The sequence below is a fragment of the Ranitomeya imitator genome, chromosome 5 (assembly GCF_032444005.1).
Source record: "Ranitomeya imitator isolate aRanImi1 chromosome 5, aRanImi1.pri, whole genome shotgun sequence".
Classification (NCBI taxonomy): Eukaryota; Metazoa; Chordata; class Amphibia; order Anura; family Dendrobatidae; genus Ranitomeya; species Ranitomeya imitator.
Window position 1 is genome coordinate 244,518,115 of NC_091286.1, and position 14,451 is coordinate 244,532,565.

General features: G+C 46.1%; 1 protein-coding gene across 2 annotated transcripts in view; it reads left to right on the plus strand.

The window, feature by feature from the left end:
• MED23 (mediator complex subunit 23) overlaps positions 1-14,451 on the plus strand; it is a 211,329-nt gene that overhangs the window by 179,130 nt on the left and 17,748 nt on the right. For both annotated transcript variants that reach the window (XM_069726015.1, XM_069726014.1), the window contains 3 exons: positions 463-699; positions 3,326-3,491; positions 8,492-8,564. In XM_069726015.1, the coding sequence (XP_069582116.1) occupies positions 463-699; positions 3,326-3,491; positions 8,492-8,564 (476 nt within the window). The remainder of the gene's footprint in view (positions 1-462; positions 700-3,325; positions 3,492-8,491; positions 8,565-14,451) is intronic.

Sequence of the window (14,451 nt, forward strand, 5' to 3'; positions counted from 1 at the left end):
GACCTCTCACATATAGTGAAAGGATCAATTTACGTAAGCGTCAGTCAGCATTTAAATAAGCTTTGGGGACAGACTCTAGGAATAGGGCTTTGTCCCTCCCATAGATCGTGCTTCCTCATTCATAAAACTGTGGCTTTCTCTGGAATACGTAAATGGATCCACCATCTAGGCATCAATGTATTCAACTTCCTTTGACTTGTCTATATTAAGCGACTTAGGAGGGTTGATCCTTCTTCTAGATTACCTTTTAAACGAGTCCTGTAACAGTGGAAATTTCTTTACTGTGTTAAGGCATTTTACATGGAACACAGACTAGCGGAGTTTCTTTACTTTTCAAAAAAACTAGAAGATTTGAAGATTTAAAAGAAAAAAAAAAAAAGTGTAACACTGTAAAAGAAGTAAAATATACATGGAGCATACGAATGGGAAATATGTCTGACCAATGGTATCGTTCCACCTTAGATCGACCGGTCACCTACTTATACAACACCCTCCACTACTACGAGATGCATCTACGTGATCGTACTAATCTGAAACGCAAGCTGGTGCACTCCATCATTGGCTCCCTAAAGGACAACCGGCCCCCCGGATGGTGCTTGAGTGAAACATACCTGAAGTGTGGTATGAATGCCAGGGAAGACAATCCTTGGATCCCTGATGACACATACTACTGCAAGTTGATTGGCCGATTGGTTGACAATATCCTTTTGGTTACATGTGATTTTACTATCTCTGCTCTGACCGGGTATGACTGCTGCTGTCATGCTGATTGATGGCCAGCTCCCTGCTTCCTAACTGCAGGAAGCCGGCTGTCAATCAGCATGAGGTGCGCAGTCACGCCTAGCGCAGAAGATCAAGGGCTGCTTTGTTGCTGTGGGGCAGCTGAATCTGACCACTCAGAGCTGACTCAGGACAGACCAGGCAGGTAGTTAGCAAGTACCTAAATGTTAGGGGTTTTTTGTGGCTCATATTAAAAAATAAATATAGTCGTGGAGACCACCTTTTTAAATGCTGTAGAGCAATTGCTAAGTGTTCTTTTCTAACTATTCTTAAACGACCTGTAGTACCAAAATAAAATTAACTGATGTTTAAATTAAGTTTCTAGGTTTAAAATATTGAAAACTGATTTTTAAGTTTTTCTTGGATGGAAATCTTACCTGTTTTGTAGGGATTGTTTTTTTTAAGCAGTTATCTCCTTACCACTACAGGCAGGAATATAATGAAAGTTAACCCATCTCTATATGCATATTTTATCACAGGAATGCACCATTCACAATAGGGGATTGTCACCGCTCACCTCTATTATTGAAGTTATTGAATATCTTCAATCTGTTTCCTATGGTCTTAGGGAATGTCTCATCAGTAAATGACACTGTTTAACCCCTTAACGTCCAATGACAGACAGAGTCCATCATTGGATCGCCTGAGCCCGCACCTTTTCCGCACATGACAGCTGATCTGATCAGCTGACATGTGCCCCTAACAGCCGCTGGTAAAATCGCGATTCACCCGTGGCTGTTAATGTTAAATGCCGCTGTTAAAATCTGACAGCGGCACTTAACATGCATGCGCAGGAATCGCATCATTACCTCCTCCCATTGGCGCCCGTGTCACATGACTGCGGATCGCCGATGGGTTGGCATGACAACTCGGGGTCAGCAGGAGACTCCAGTAGTTGTCATAGCTGGATAGCTATGAGCACCGCCCAGTGGTCACCGTTCATAGCGAGTGAGGTATTCTGCTACATGCAGGCAATCTGATCATCGCCTACATTTAGCAGAGCCGATCTGGTAATAGCAGCTTCTGGTCTCCCATGGAGACTATTGAAGCATGCAAAAAGTAAAAAAAAAAATAATAATAATTTAAATATTAAAAAAACAAATTAAAATATGAAAGTTCAAATCACTTCCCTTTCGCCCCATTCAAAATAAAGCAATAAAAAAATCAAATATACACATTTGGTATCACCGCGTTCAGAATCGCCCGATCTATCGAGGTATAAAAAGAATTAATCCAATCTGTAAACGGCATAGCGAGGGGAAAAAAAAAAAAACGCCAGAATTATGTTTTTTTTTTGGTTGCTGCTACATTGTAATAAAATGCAATAACGGCCGATGAAAAGATTGTATACATACCAAAATGCTATCAATAAAAACATCAGCTCGGAACGCAAAAAATAAGCCCTCACCCAACCCACGATCATTAAAAATGGAGACGCTACGGGTCTGGGAAGATGGCAACTTTTAAAGAACCTAGACATGTTTGGTGTCTAAGAACTCATAATGATTTGGAGAATCAAAATTGCAGGTCAGTTTTAGCATTTAGTGAACCCTGAAAAAAACAAATCCAAAAAACAATTGTGGGATTGCACTTTTTTTTTTGCAATTTGACTGCATTTGGAATATTTTTTCCCTTTTCCAGTACATGATATGGTAAAATCAATGGTGCCATTCAAAAGTACAACTTGTCCCGCAAAACACAAGCACTCACACGGCTATATTGACCAAAAAATATAAATGTTTTGGTTGTGGAAAGAAGGGGAGCAATAAATGGAAACGCAAAAACGGAAAGACCTCTGGTTCTTAAGTTAAATCGGGTATTCATGCTGTTTTGTTTTTTCACAAATTTCCTATCACTTAGTCTGACATTTTCTGTTCTGTGCAGGAGACGTTTTATCAGTCTCTGACAGGATTACAATGAAAAGTAACACATGACCTACCCTTTACAATAGGTGATGTTCTAGCTCCTCTTCCCTTTGGAGACCTTTGCACAGATAAGAGCAGGGGTGTCAAACTGCATTCCTCGAGGGCCTCAAACCATGCGTGTTTTCAAGATTTCCTTAGCATTGCACAAGGTGCTGGAATCATTCTCTGCAGGTGATTAAATTATGTGCAGCGCAAGGAAATCCTGAAAACATGACCTGTTTGCAGCCCTCGAGGAATGCAGTTTGACACCCCTGCATTAGAGCATGCTTAGATACCACTTGTATACAAGCAAATATGATGAGTCAGTCTAATGCTGTTAATGTCCATGTGAAGAACAAGAAGCAAGAGTTTAATATTTGTGTACAGAGTTACAATTTCATGATTTTTGATGTAGATGGTGATAGGAAAAATAAAAAACTGCAATTTGTACAGCTTCTCTGGAAAGTTGTCTGCCTCTTAATCATGTAGAGAAAAGCATCTACAATCAATGAATAGAAGCAGATTGTATTATCTTGTTTTCACAAGTGAAAAGTAATGAAAATAACTTTTCTTTAAGAAAATGATTTCTTAGTAGAGCACTTATTGTACACAGACTAGCTTTTCCTTAACTCTTCCATTACCGATGGCTGGAAAATCTCCTGGACCTTTTCCAAATTGTGACTGGAGATTTAACGAGTTTCCCAATCCAGCTGCCCATGCGCTTCATGTGACTTGTGTTGAGCTGATGGCCTTGGCTGTTCCGGGAAAGGAAGTTGGCAACGCTCTTCTTAATGTTGTTTTAAAGAGGTATTTTTGCGCATGATTACTAATACCAATGGTAATCTATAGAAGTAGTATCATTGGTGTATATCTAATGGAAGTAGCTACTATGAATTTGATTGGGAGGAGGGGGCTGCTGACCGAGCTGCACGTCGTCCTGCGTGGCCTCCATTGTGTAAATTTCCTCCTGATTCCTGGACCTCGGCATTCCTCGTGGTCAGCCACAATTGGCAGAGAGAAGCTCGGATTCTTAACCCCCCAAATCTTACGCTGTATCTGACCAACCTCTTCTGTGACTGCCAGGGAAGGGGTGGACCCAGTTGGACATGTTCTATGGGGCCCCATGATTTCTAATCCTATGTATTGTTTGACAAATGCATTACTCTACTAATATTGTTACAGTTTAAGAGGATAATAGGGGTTAATAGGGTATGATTGATTCCCAGCAGATTTTTATACTTCATTTCATGGCCATAAATCTATGGAAAACTGTATTCATCTTGGCGCAACATCTAAATATCTAACTTTATATCCTTGGGATTGTATAGATGAGCATAGAAGACCTGATAGATGTTTAAGTCCCCAAAATACAGCTGTAATCTTGCCCAGTCGTAGGATTATTCCTTTTAATAAGTCCTCTGTCATTACCACCCATGGCTGGAACTGACGCAAGGGTGACCAATTCTAAACCATTTAGTCTGCCTATAATTCCCCATGTACGTCGCGCACTCCCAAAGAGTTGGCCAGAGCAGCCACCTCTAAGGATTGGTCCAAGAGCTAACACTCTTCAGTTACTTCCTCCCATCTACAAACATAATCTAAAAGAGCCACCTTGTGCAGCTCTAATGCTGCATTCTGTCAAGATGGCTCTTTTAGTTCGGGTCCCTGCAAACGCTGAAATATTCGCTTTTGTAATACCTGTAGTTTGTCTGGGGGGCATGTCTTTTCCCCCGGACACAAACGCCTCCCAGCCATTTCCTCCATGCACCGGGCGCCGCTTCCTGTACCTTCATTAACGTCCCCGGCGCCTGCACTGTAAGTCCCCATCATGTGATGGGAGTCGAAGGGCAGCACAAACTGCGAATGCCCGAAAAACAAACTTACAGCGCAGGCGCCGGGGATGTAAATGAAGACAGAGGAGGCAGCGCACAGAGGAAATGAGTTATGGCTGGGAGGCGTTTGTGTCTGGGGGAAAAGACATGCCCCCCGGACAGACTAGAGGTATGGCAGTCAAATTATAAAGACTAATATTTCAGCGTTGGAAGGGACCCGAACTAAGAGCCACCTTGACAGAATGCAGCATTAGTGCTACACGACGTGGCTCTTTTAGGTAACGCCAGAGAGGGGGGTGACGGGTTCCCTTTAATGTAAGAGCACAAGACAGAACGGAATAAATGTAGTTTAACATGACAAGAGCAGTCAATGCCGAATACAAAAAAGGCTAATATACTACATAAAGTGCAGGCAAATCTCTTAATTTAAAGCTAAATAAACCAGGCTCTGACATCTAATGCATGGCTCCAGCGCATGTGTGAGAGAAAAATCAGGACAGATCTTCAATTTACCCTCAAAAAAATGACCCCCTTCCAAATTGTTACATTTTATAACTAGGATTTCTAGTGCTCATCCTCCACATTTCCTGATCTTAGAAGGCCACTTGCATGACTGGGGGTGTAGGATGATTTGCATATTATGACCATCCTTGAGGCAGTTCTGATCACTTCTTGATTGTGATGTTCAACTTGACCCCTTTGCGACCAAAAGCAAAATGGAAAGAAATAAACAGGAGTATTAGTTATTAGTGATGAGCGAGTATACTCGTTGCTCGGGTTTTCCCTAGCATACTCGGGTGATCTGAGTATTTGTAACTGCTCGGAGATTTAGTTTTTGTTGACGCAGCTGCATGATTTACTCAGGACAGCCTGAGTACATCTGGGGGTTGCCTGGTTGTTGGGAAATCGCCACATGTAATTAAGCTGTCTAGAAGCCGCAAATCTTGCAGTTGCGGCAAGGAAAACTAAATCTCCGAACAGTCACAAATACTCAGAGATCACCCGAGCGTGCTCTTGAAAACCCCAGCAACGAGTATACTCGCTCGTCACTAATTGTTATACATGCAGTGTGTGACTGCAGACATCTGAATCCCACAAAGCTCATGCCCTAAGCACTGCAAGGATTCGCTGGTTTCTGAGCCACAATCTCAGGGTATGTATGCGTTACCCATACTCCTGCCAGAACACAACCAGTGGACGCTTGTATTGAGCAAGGCCGCACCCACTCTAGTGACGTGGCCGTGCCCAGTTGTCGAGTTCTGTCCGGGAGTTTCTGTAACTCGTACATCAACGCTGATCACGGTGCTGGCACCACAATTCCTTGCAGCGCACCATCCGTGGCTGGGGGGATTCAGAAGTCTGGAGTCAGTGACTGCAAACTTAACCTTTTAGGCCGGACAACCCCTTTAATATGAAGTGTAATTAATGTAAAATGTATAGATTTGCTAATCTCTTTACTGGTCACCATAGCTGGCAGACCCGAGGCTTCAAATTTCCGTGTGAACCATTGAGACCACATAATCACAAACTTGGGGTGTTAATGGGGTTAAACAGGGAGCCCTTTTTCCCCCCGTTAACCTTCTATATGCCATTGTTGCCATTGACTGCAGCATCTATGGGGTTAAGCATCGGTGATCGGTGTCCACACTAATCGTTGCCGTTACAGCAGGATGTCTGGGAAAGTATACATCGGACACCCACTGCATATTCTCTTGTTTCTTAAGTCGGTAAATAGACATCTTGTGGTCATTTCAGGGTTTTTTAACCCCTTCACAACATATGTTGTACAGTTACATCATGTGTCGTCATCCCTGACTTTTTTGATGCAGGCTTGCACACCAAACACACATCTTTTCCAGCAGATGATGACTGATTAAATCAATCATCATGTGCCTCAAACAGCCGCAGGTGATGTGAAGCTCTGCCCATGCCTGTTAACCTGTTAAATGCCACTGTCAATCTGGCTGCAGCTTTTAATATTCCCGGCAGGGGGCTTGTCATTCCACGTACTCATCACTGTGCCTGTGTTGTGAATCGATGGGTTTTCTTGACAGCCGGGGGTCTGCTGAAGACCTCTGCGCTTGTCACGACGCTTCTTCTGTGAAAACCAGCCTGTAGTTGGCATTCATAGAAGATCGTAATTTTTCACTATAGATAGCCGCAGAAAAATATGAAAAAAAAAAAATGCAAAATTTCAAATCATGCCGCTTTTGACCATTAAAAATAAAAACATTAAAAAATACACGTTAGTATCGCAGTATTTGTAAAAGTCCAGACTATCGAAAATATAAAATAAATTAATCCTATTGGTAAATGGTATAACAAGAAGAAAAAAAAAAACGAAACTTCAGAATAACTAGTGCGAAATTTTCCCACATTGGTCGTCGGGGGCGCAGGCAATTTCTGAAAAAGCAAGTTGGTCAAATGTAAATGTTTTTAATGACATGATGACCACAGACAGATATTTATATATGTAGATTGTTAATACAAAAAATTGGATTGATAAGTAGAGGCCAAAAAATATCTTGGCAAAATAAAATATCACTGTTATAAAACCTCCTTAAACACATTGGGGGTGATAATGTCAGTCTGAATGACTTTTTTATTCTAAGTATTGCTAACGCAAACATGTATATTTTTTGAAGCTTCGCACTCATGAAAATGCCACGTACAACTGGCCGTGTGAGAATACTGGTTTTGGTAGGAACAGGCCAGCTGTTTGAAGCGTTTGTCCCTCTGCTTTATTAATGGTCATTGCAAATGCCACTTTGACTGGGAATTGCTTTCTGCTCAGGTGGAAAGGCATAGTTGGATCAGAAGGTGTGAGGTTAATTCGAGGTATGATAACTGAGCGGAATTAATGACTTTTGCAGTGATTGTGTAATTGCCTAAATTAGTGTTGACTAATCTCACTCCATTGATGAATCCTTGTTTAGCGTAAATATTTCATAGCAACATGATAATCGTATTTTTTGTTTTCAAGACCAACTTATGAGGGGACAATGTGGACATACTTCATCCATACTCCCAACACTGTGGGTTTTAACTTCATTGTCTGGAAGTAATAAGCAAGCACAACAGTATGTCTTTAGAAGTGCATGTTGGCACCTCCTCGTCATTCAAAAGTACAACTAGTCCCTCAAAGAACAAGCCCTCATACAGTTATGTGGATAGAAAAACAAAGTTATGGCTCTTGAAAGAAGGAGAAGAAAAAACTAAAAATGAAGAGAGGAAAAAACCTGAAAATTGCTTTCTTAAAGGGCATAAAGAAATGCAAACAGTCCAAGAGATGGGAGTCTTTAATTACAATTCTATTACTTTTTCCATGACAGCCACCATTGTGTGTGTGTATATATATATTTTTCTTGTACAACATATACAACTTCGAGTCCCTTTGCATTAATCCTACCATTAAAGAGGGAAGACTTTGTAATATAGGTGAAAATATAAAAATACCTTTTTTTTCTTAATTTATCAGCTACTTCTCCTTTCTCTTCTGTTCTGGTCTCTCAAATCTCAGCTCACTGCTAAACTTTTGAGGGAAAGGTAGAAATTAGATGGATTTTTAGCTTCACTGATGGGTCAGGTTACATCTGCTGTGCATAGAAATCTAAGGAGGGTGTAGGGAAGAACTGCAGACTAGGACGCATAGATGTGGCTGCAGTTTCTAGTTAGTGGTTTACAGGATTAACAGCTACACTGCTCAGTACTGCTGTGTAATGCCTTCTGTGCTGCTGCAGAGGTGGTGGCACAGGATCTCCTCTTCATGTGTGGTGTATGGAAGATAAAACACTTAGACTCTGGACAACTGTGGTGCTGAGCTCAGGGAAAGCAGAGGGGAAACTTGTTGGTAATGCAGCATGTTAAGGGTTGAAATGGTAGTAGTATTTCTCAGATACCCACATGACCATTCATTTAGAAAAGTCGCCTGGAATTATTTTTTTACTCCATGATTTGTGTGTTCCTGTTTTACAGTCAGCCCCTCGTTCCCAGGGAGAATATCACCGCTTGGATGAACGCTATTGGGCTCATTATTACAGCTTTACCAGTAAGTAACATGGGTTTCTCTGATCTAGACTGCTTTTATCTTTCAGTGTCTCACATCGATATTTGTTGCGTACATATGGCTAGCAGATGATTTTAATGGCGCAGATATCGCTCAGCCGTTATTTGTGCTGTGTTTTCTGGCATTGCCAGTTATTGTATGATAATTGTCCAGATTGCATGCCAGCAAAGCCTCCTTCTAGTGACTAATATAAGAAAGCACAAACAATCTGCCTTTGTTCTTAACTTAAATATATTGAAAAAAATATTTATTTTCAGATAGATCTATTTTTGTTCATAATTTTTTTTTTTTAACCCCTTCCCGACCTTTGACGCATACGCTGCGTCATGAAAGTCGGTGCCATTCCGACCCATGACGCAGCGTATGCGTCATGGTTTGATGGCGTTCCTGCGGGTCGGGTGACCGGGGTCAATGAAATGTCACCTGACCCGCAGGTACGTGAGGACCTCTAGTTGACCCCAGGGGGGGTGGCTTTGCCCCCCCGTGGCCACGATCGCTCCTGTGCCCTCTGTTTCACCCCCCTCCAGCTCTGATTGGAGAAAGCGTCCATGTGACGCTTTCACTCCAATCAGCGGTGGAGGGGCGGAGTGAAACATGTCTCACATCACTCTCCAGCTTCATCCCTTCCGTGGAAGCTGGAGAGTGAGGTCCCTGTGTGCCGCACCCGCCGCCGCCACTGCCTGATCGCCGCCGCCCGCTGCCAGATCGCCGCCGCCCGCTGCCAGATCGCCGCCGCTGCTAGATCGCCCCCTGCTGCCTGATCGCCGCTGCTGCCGCCTTCCGGTACTCCCCCCTCTGCCTCCCTCTCCCCCCACCATCCGATACCCCCCCCCCCCCCGCCATCCGTTAACCCCTGCACTCCCTCCCACGCCCCAGAAATCAGCCCCCTGCCCAGTGATCACCCAGGCTCCTACATCTCCCCTGCCCCCTCCTTCCCCCCCCTCCCGCTCCTGACAGCCACCTTCTGACCCCCCCCCCCCCCCCCCCCGTGATCACCCACCCCAGTGATCACTCTGATCACCCCCTGCCCCCCTGATCACCCCCTGCTGCTGCTGGCTCCTGCATTACCTCAGGCCCCTTCGCTTGACTGCTCCCCCGTGCCCCACTGATCGCCGCCTGTCCGCCTTCCCATCCACTGATCGCCACCTGTCCGCCTTCTGGTACTCCCCCCCCCCCCCTCTGCCTCCCGCTCCCCCAACCGTCCGATCCCCCCCCTGCCATCCGTTAACCCCTCCACTCCCTCCCACACCCCAGAAATCACCCCCCTGCCCAGTGATCACCCTTCCTTGCTGCAGGCTCCTACATCTCCCCTGCCCCCTCCTTCCCCCCCGCTCCTGACATCCACCTTCTGCCCCCCCCCGTGATCACCCGCCCCAGTGATCACTCTGATCACCCCCCCCCCCCACTGCTGCTGCCGCCTCCTGCATCCCCTCAGGCCCCTTCGCCTGACAGCTCCCCCGTGCCCCGCTGATCGACGCCTGTCCTCCTTCCGGTCTGCTGATCGCCGCCTGTCCGCCTTCCAGTACTCCCCCTCTCTGCCTCCCGCTCCCCCCGCCGTCCGATCCCCCCTCCCGACCGCCACTCCCTCCCACGCCCCGGAAATCACCCCCCTGCCCAGTGATCACCCTTCCCTGCTGCAGGCTCCTACATCTCCCCTGCCCCCACATTTCCTCCGCACCTGACAACCACCTCCTGCCCCCCCCCCGGTGATCACCCGCCCCAGTGATCACCCTGATCACCCCCCCCTCCCCCCCGCGCTGCTGCTGCCGGCTCCTGCGTCTCCTCAGGCCCCTTCGCCTGACAGCTCCCCCGCGCCCCACTTACCGCTCCCGCGTGATCGCTCCCGCGCCCTGCTGATCGCTCCCGTGCCCTGCTGATCGCTCCCCTTACTGCTGCTGCCGGCTCCTGCATCTCCTCAGCCCCCCCACTCCTGAAAGCCCCCTCCTGCAGTAAAGTTTCACTAAACACTCACACATACACACACGCACACTAATAAAGCTTAGTTTTTTTACACGCACGCACACACAATGTCCCGCTCGTCCCAGTCACAAAGGCTGTACTCGGCAGAGCAGGCATATTCTTTTATTGCCTCCGAAGCTGATAGTGAGGGAGAGGACCCTACCTTTCTCTATTCCTCCCACTCTTCCACCTCCAGTGACACGGACTCGCCACCACCACGAAGTCGCAGGACGAGAAATCGTCCGCAGCCCAGGGAAGAAGAGCCGGAGCCCAGGGAAGAAGAGTCGGAGGCCGGGGGAGAAGACCCACAACCAAGTGTGAGTAACCCCCAACCTAGTGCTAGTCACGCCCAACCTAGCACTAGTACCCCCACCTGGACCCCCGTCCCTGAAAATTTTGCTCCACGGATTCCTGATTTCATTCCCCAATCAGGAATCCAATTTGAGACTGCCAACCTCAGGGAAATAGACTTTTTCAAAGTCTATTTCTCGGAGTCAATCGTCAGTCTCATGGTGGAGCAAACAAACTTATATGCCCTGCAATTTTTTGCCCAAAACCCAGTTTCATCATTTTCTGCTTGGAGTCCCGTTGACTCTGCAGAAATGTTGAAATATTGGGGACTGGTCCTTCACATGGGAATTGTGAAGAAACCAGAACTTCGCCAATACTGGAGTACTGATATTTTATATCAAACTCCAGTATTTGGCATGGTTATGATTCGCAAGCGTTTTGAGGCGATTCATAAATTTCTCCACTTTAGGGACAACACGGACATCCTTCCCCGCGATGACCCGAATTTTGATAGACTGTTCAAAATTCGGCCGGTCATCGAACACTTCAGCAACAAGTTTGCTGAAGTGTACATTCCCCAAAGGGAAATTTGTGTGGATGAATCCCTCATCCACTTCAAAGGGAGGCTTCAGTTCCGTCAGTACCTGCCCAGCAAGAGGGCGAGGTACGGGATTAAGCTCTATAAGATCTGCGAGAGTACCTCAGGGTACACTCTCAGCTTTAGAGTTTATCAAGGAAAGGACACCAGGATCCAGCCCCCAGAATGTCCACCTGCTCTGGGGGTGAGTGGGAAAATAGTGTGGGATTTGGTCCACCCACTGCTTGATAAAGGTTACCATCTGTACGTTGATAACTTTTATACAAGCATCCCACTCTTTCAATCCCTCTCTGCCAGAGCTACCGTTGCTTGCGGTACCGTGCGCAGAAACCAGAGGGGTCTCCCTTTGTCACTAATTGAGCAGGTTCTCCCAAAGGGTGAGACCCGGGCCCAATGTAGTGACAACATGCTTGTGGTCAAGTTCAAAGACAAAAGGGACGTCTTTTTCTTGACAACAATCCATGGTCCCGGCACCACGGCCACCACCGTTCGAGGTACCACAGCACAGGTCCACAAACCGGACTGTGCGCTGGGGTACAACAAACACATGGGGGGAGTTGATCTTTCTGATCAAGTCCTCCAGCCCTATAGTGCCATGCGGAAGACAAAGGTGTGGTATAAAAAACTGGCTGTGCACATCGTACAAATGGCATTGTATAACGCATACGTGCTATCACGATGTGCAGGTCAGACCAACAACACCTTCCTTCAGTTCCAGGAGGCGGTGATAAAGGCCCTGATGTTTGGAGACGAGGAAGGAGCGGGCCCCAGCACTGCTGGAACTCAAGGTTCCCGTATGGTACCAGGGCAACATTTTCCCGGTGAGGGGCAAAAAAGAAAAAGGTGCCGGGTATGTTATAAAAGGGGGATAAGAAGGGAAACTCGTTTCCAATGTGAAACGTGTCCCGACAAACCTGGACTGTGTTTGGATGAATGCTTCAGAATTCATCACACGTCCGTGGACTAGCCACATCCTGATATTCCACTACAGAACTCACCCACACCAGGCTGATATACACAATACACCACACACACCAACCTGACGTACACTACACCACACACCAACCTGACATACACTACACCACACACACCAACCTGACCCTACGTCAGGTTGGTATGTGTGGTGTAGTGTATGTCAGGTTGGTGTGTGGTGTGGTGTACGTCAGGTTGGTGTGTAGTGTGGTGTAATATACACCACACACACACACCAACCGGACGTACACTACACCACATGTACACTACCCACCAACCTGATGTGCACTACTCCACACTCGCCAACCTGACCCTACGTCAAGTTGGTGTATGTGTGTGTTGTAGTGTATGTCCGGTTGGTGTGTGGTGTGGTGTACGTCAGGTTGGTGTGTGTGTGGTGTATACTACACCACACACACCAACCTGACGTACACTACACCACATCCTGATGTACACGACGTACATTACACACCAACCTGATGTACACTACTCCACACTCGCCAACCTAACCCTACGTCAGGTTGGTGTGTGTGTTGTAATGTATGTCAGGTTAGTGCGTGGTGTAGTGTACGTCAGGTTGGTGTGTGTGGTGTAGTATCCAACACACACACACACACCAACCTGACGTACACTACACACCAACCTGATGTACACTACTCCACACTCGCCAACCTGACCCTACGTCAAGTTGGTGTATGTGTGTGTTGTAGTGTATGTCCGGTTGGTGTGTGGTGTGGTGTACGTCAGGTTGGTGTGTGTGTGGTGTATACTACACACACACCAACCTGACGTACACTACACCACATCCTGATGTACACGACGTACACTACACACCAACCTGATGTACACTACTCCACACTCGCCAACCTAACCCTACGTCAGGTTGGTGTGTGTGTTGTAATGTATGTCAGGTTAGTGCGTGGTGTAGTGTACGTCAGGTTGGTGTGTGTGGTGTAGTATCCAACACACACACACACCAACCTGACGTACACTACACACCACCCTGATGTACACTACTCCACACTCGCCAACCTGACCCTACGTCAGGTTGGTGTGTGTGTTGTAGTGTATGTCAGGTTGGTGTGTGGTGTGGTGTACATCAGGTTGGTGTGTGTGGTGCAGTATACACCACACACACCAACCTGACGTACACTACAACACACACACCAACCTGATGTACACTATGTATGTCAAAAAGTCAAATGGCGCTCCTTCCCTTCTGAGCTCTGCTGTGCGCCCAAACAGTGGTTTACCACCACATATGAGGTATCAGTGTACTCAGGAGAAATTGCTCAACACATTTTAGGATCCACTTTATCCTGTTACCCATGTGAAAATGAAAAAAATTGAGGCTAAAAGAAAATTTTTGTGAAAAAAAAGTACTTTTTCATTTTTACGGATCAATTTGTGAAGCACCTGGGGGTACAAAATGCTCACTATGCATCTAGATAAGTTCCTTGGGGGTCTAGTTTCCAAAATGGGGTCACTTGTGGGGGTGCTCCAATGTTTAGGCACACAGAGGCTCTCCAAACGCGACATGGTGTCCACTAAAGATTGGAGCTAATTTTTCATTCAAAAAGTCAAATGGTGCTCCTTCCCTTCTGAGCTCTGCCGTGCGCCCAAACAGTGGTTTACCCCCAAATATGAGGTATCAGTGTACTCAGGAGAAATTGCTCAACACATTTTAGGATCCACTTTATCCTGTTGCCCATGTGAAAATGAAAAAAATTGAGGCTAAAAGAAAATTTTTGTGAAAAAAAAGTACTTTTTCATTTTTACGGATCAATTTGTGAAGCACCTGGGGGTACAAAATGCTCACTATGCATCTAGATAAGTTCCTTGGGGGGTCTAGTTTCCAAAATGGGGTCACTTGTGGGGGTGCTCCAATGTTTAGGCACGCAGAGGCTCTCCAAACGCGACATGGTGTCCACTAAAGATTGGAGCTAATTTTTCATTCAAAAAGTCAAATGGTGCTCCTTCCCTTCTGAGCTCTGCCGTGCGCCCAAACAGTGGTTTATCCCCCACATATGAGGTATCAGTGTACTCAGG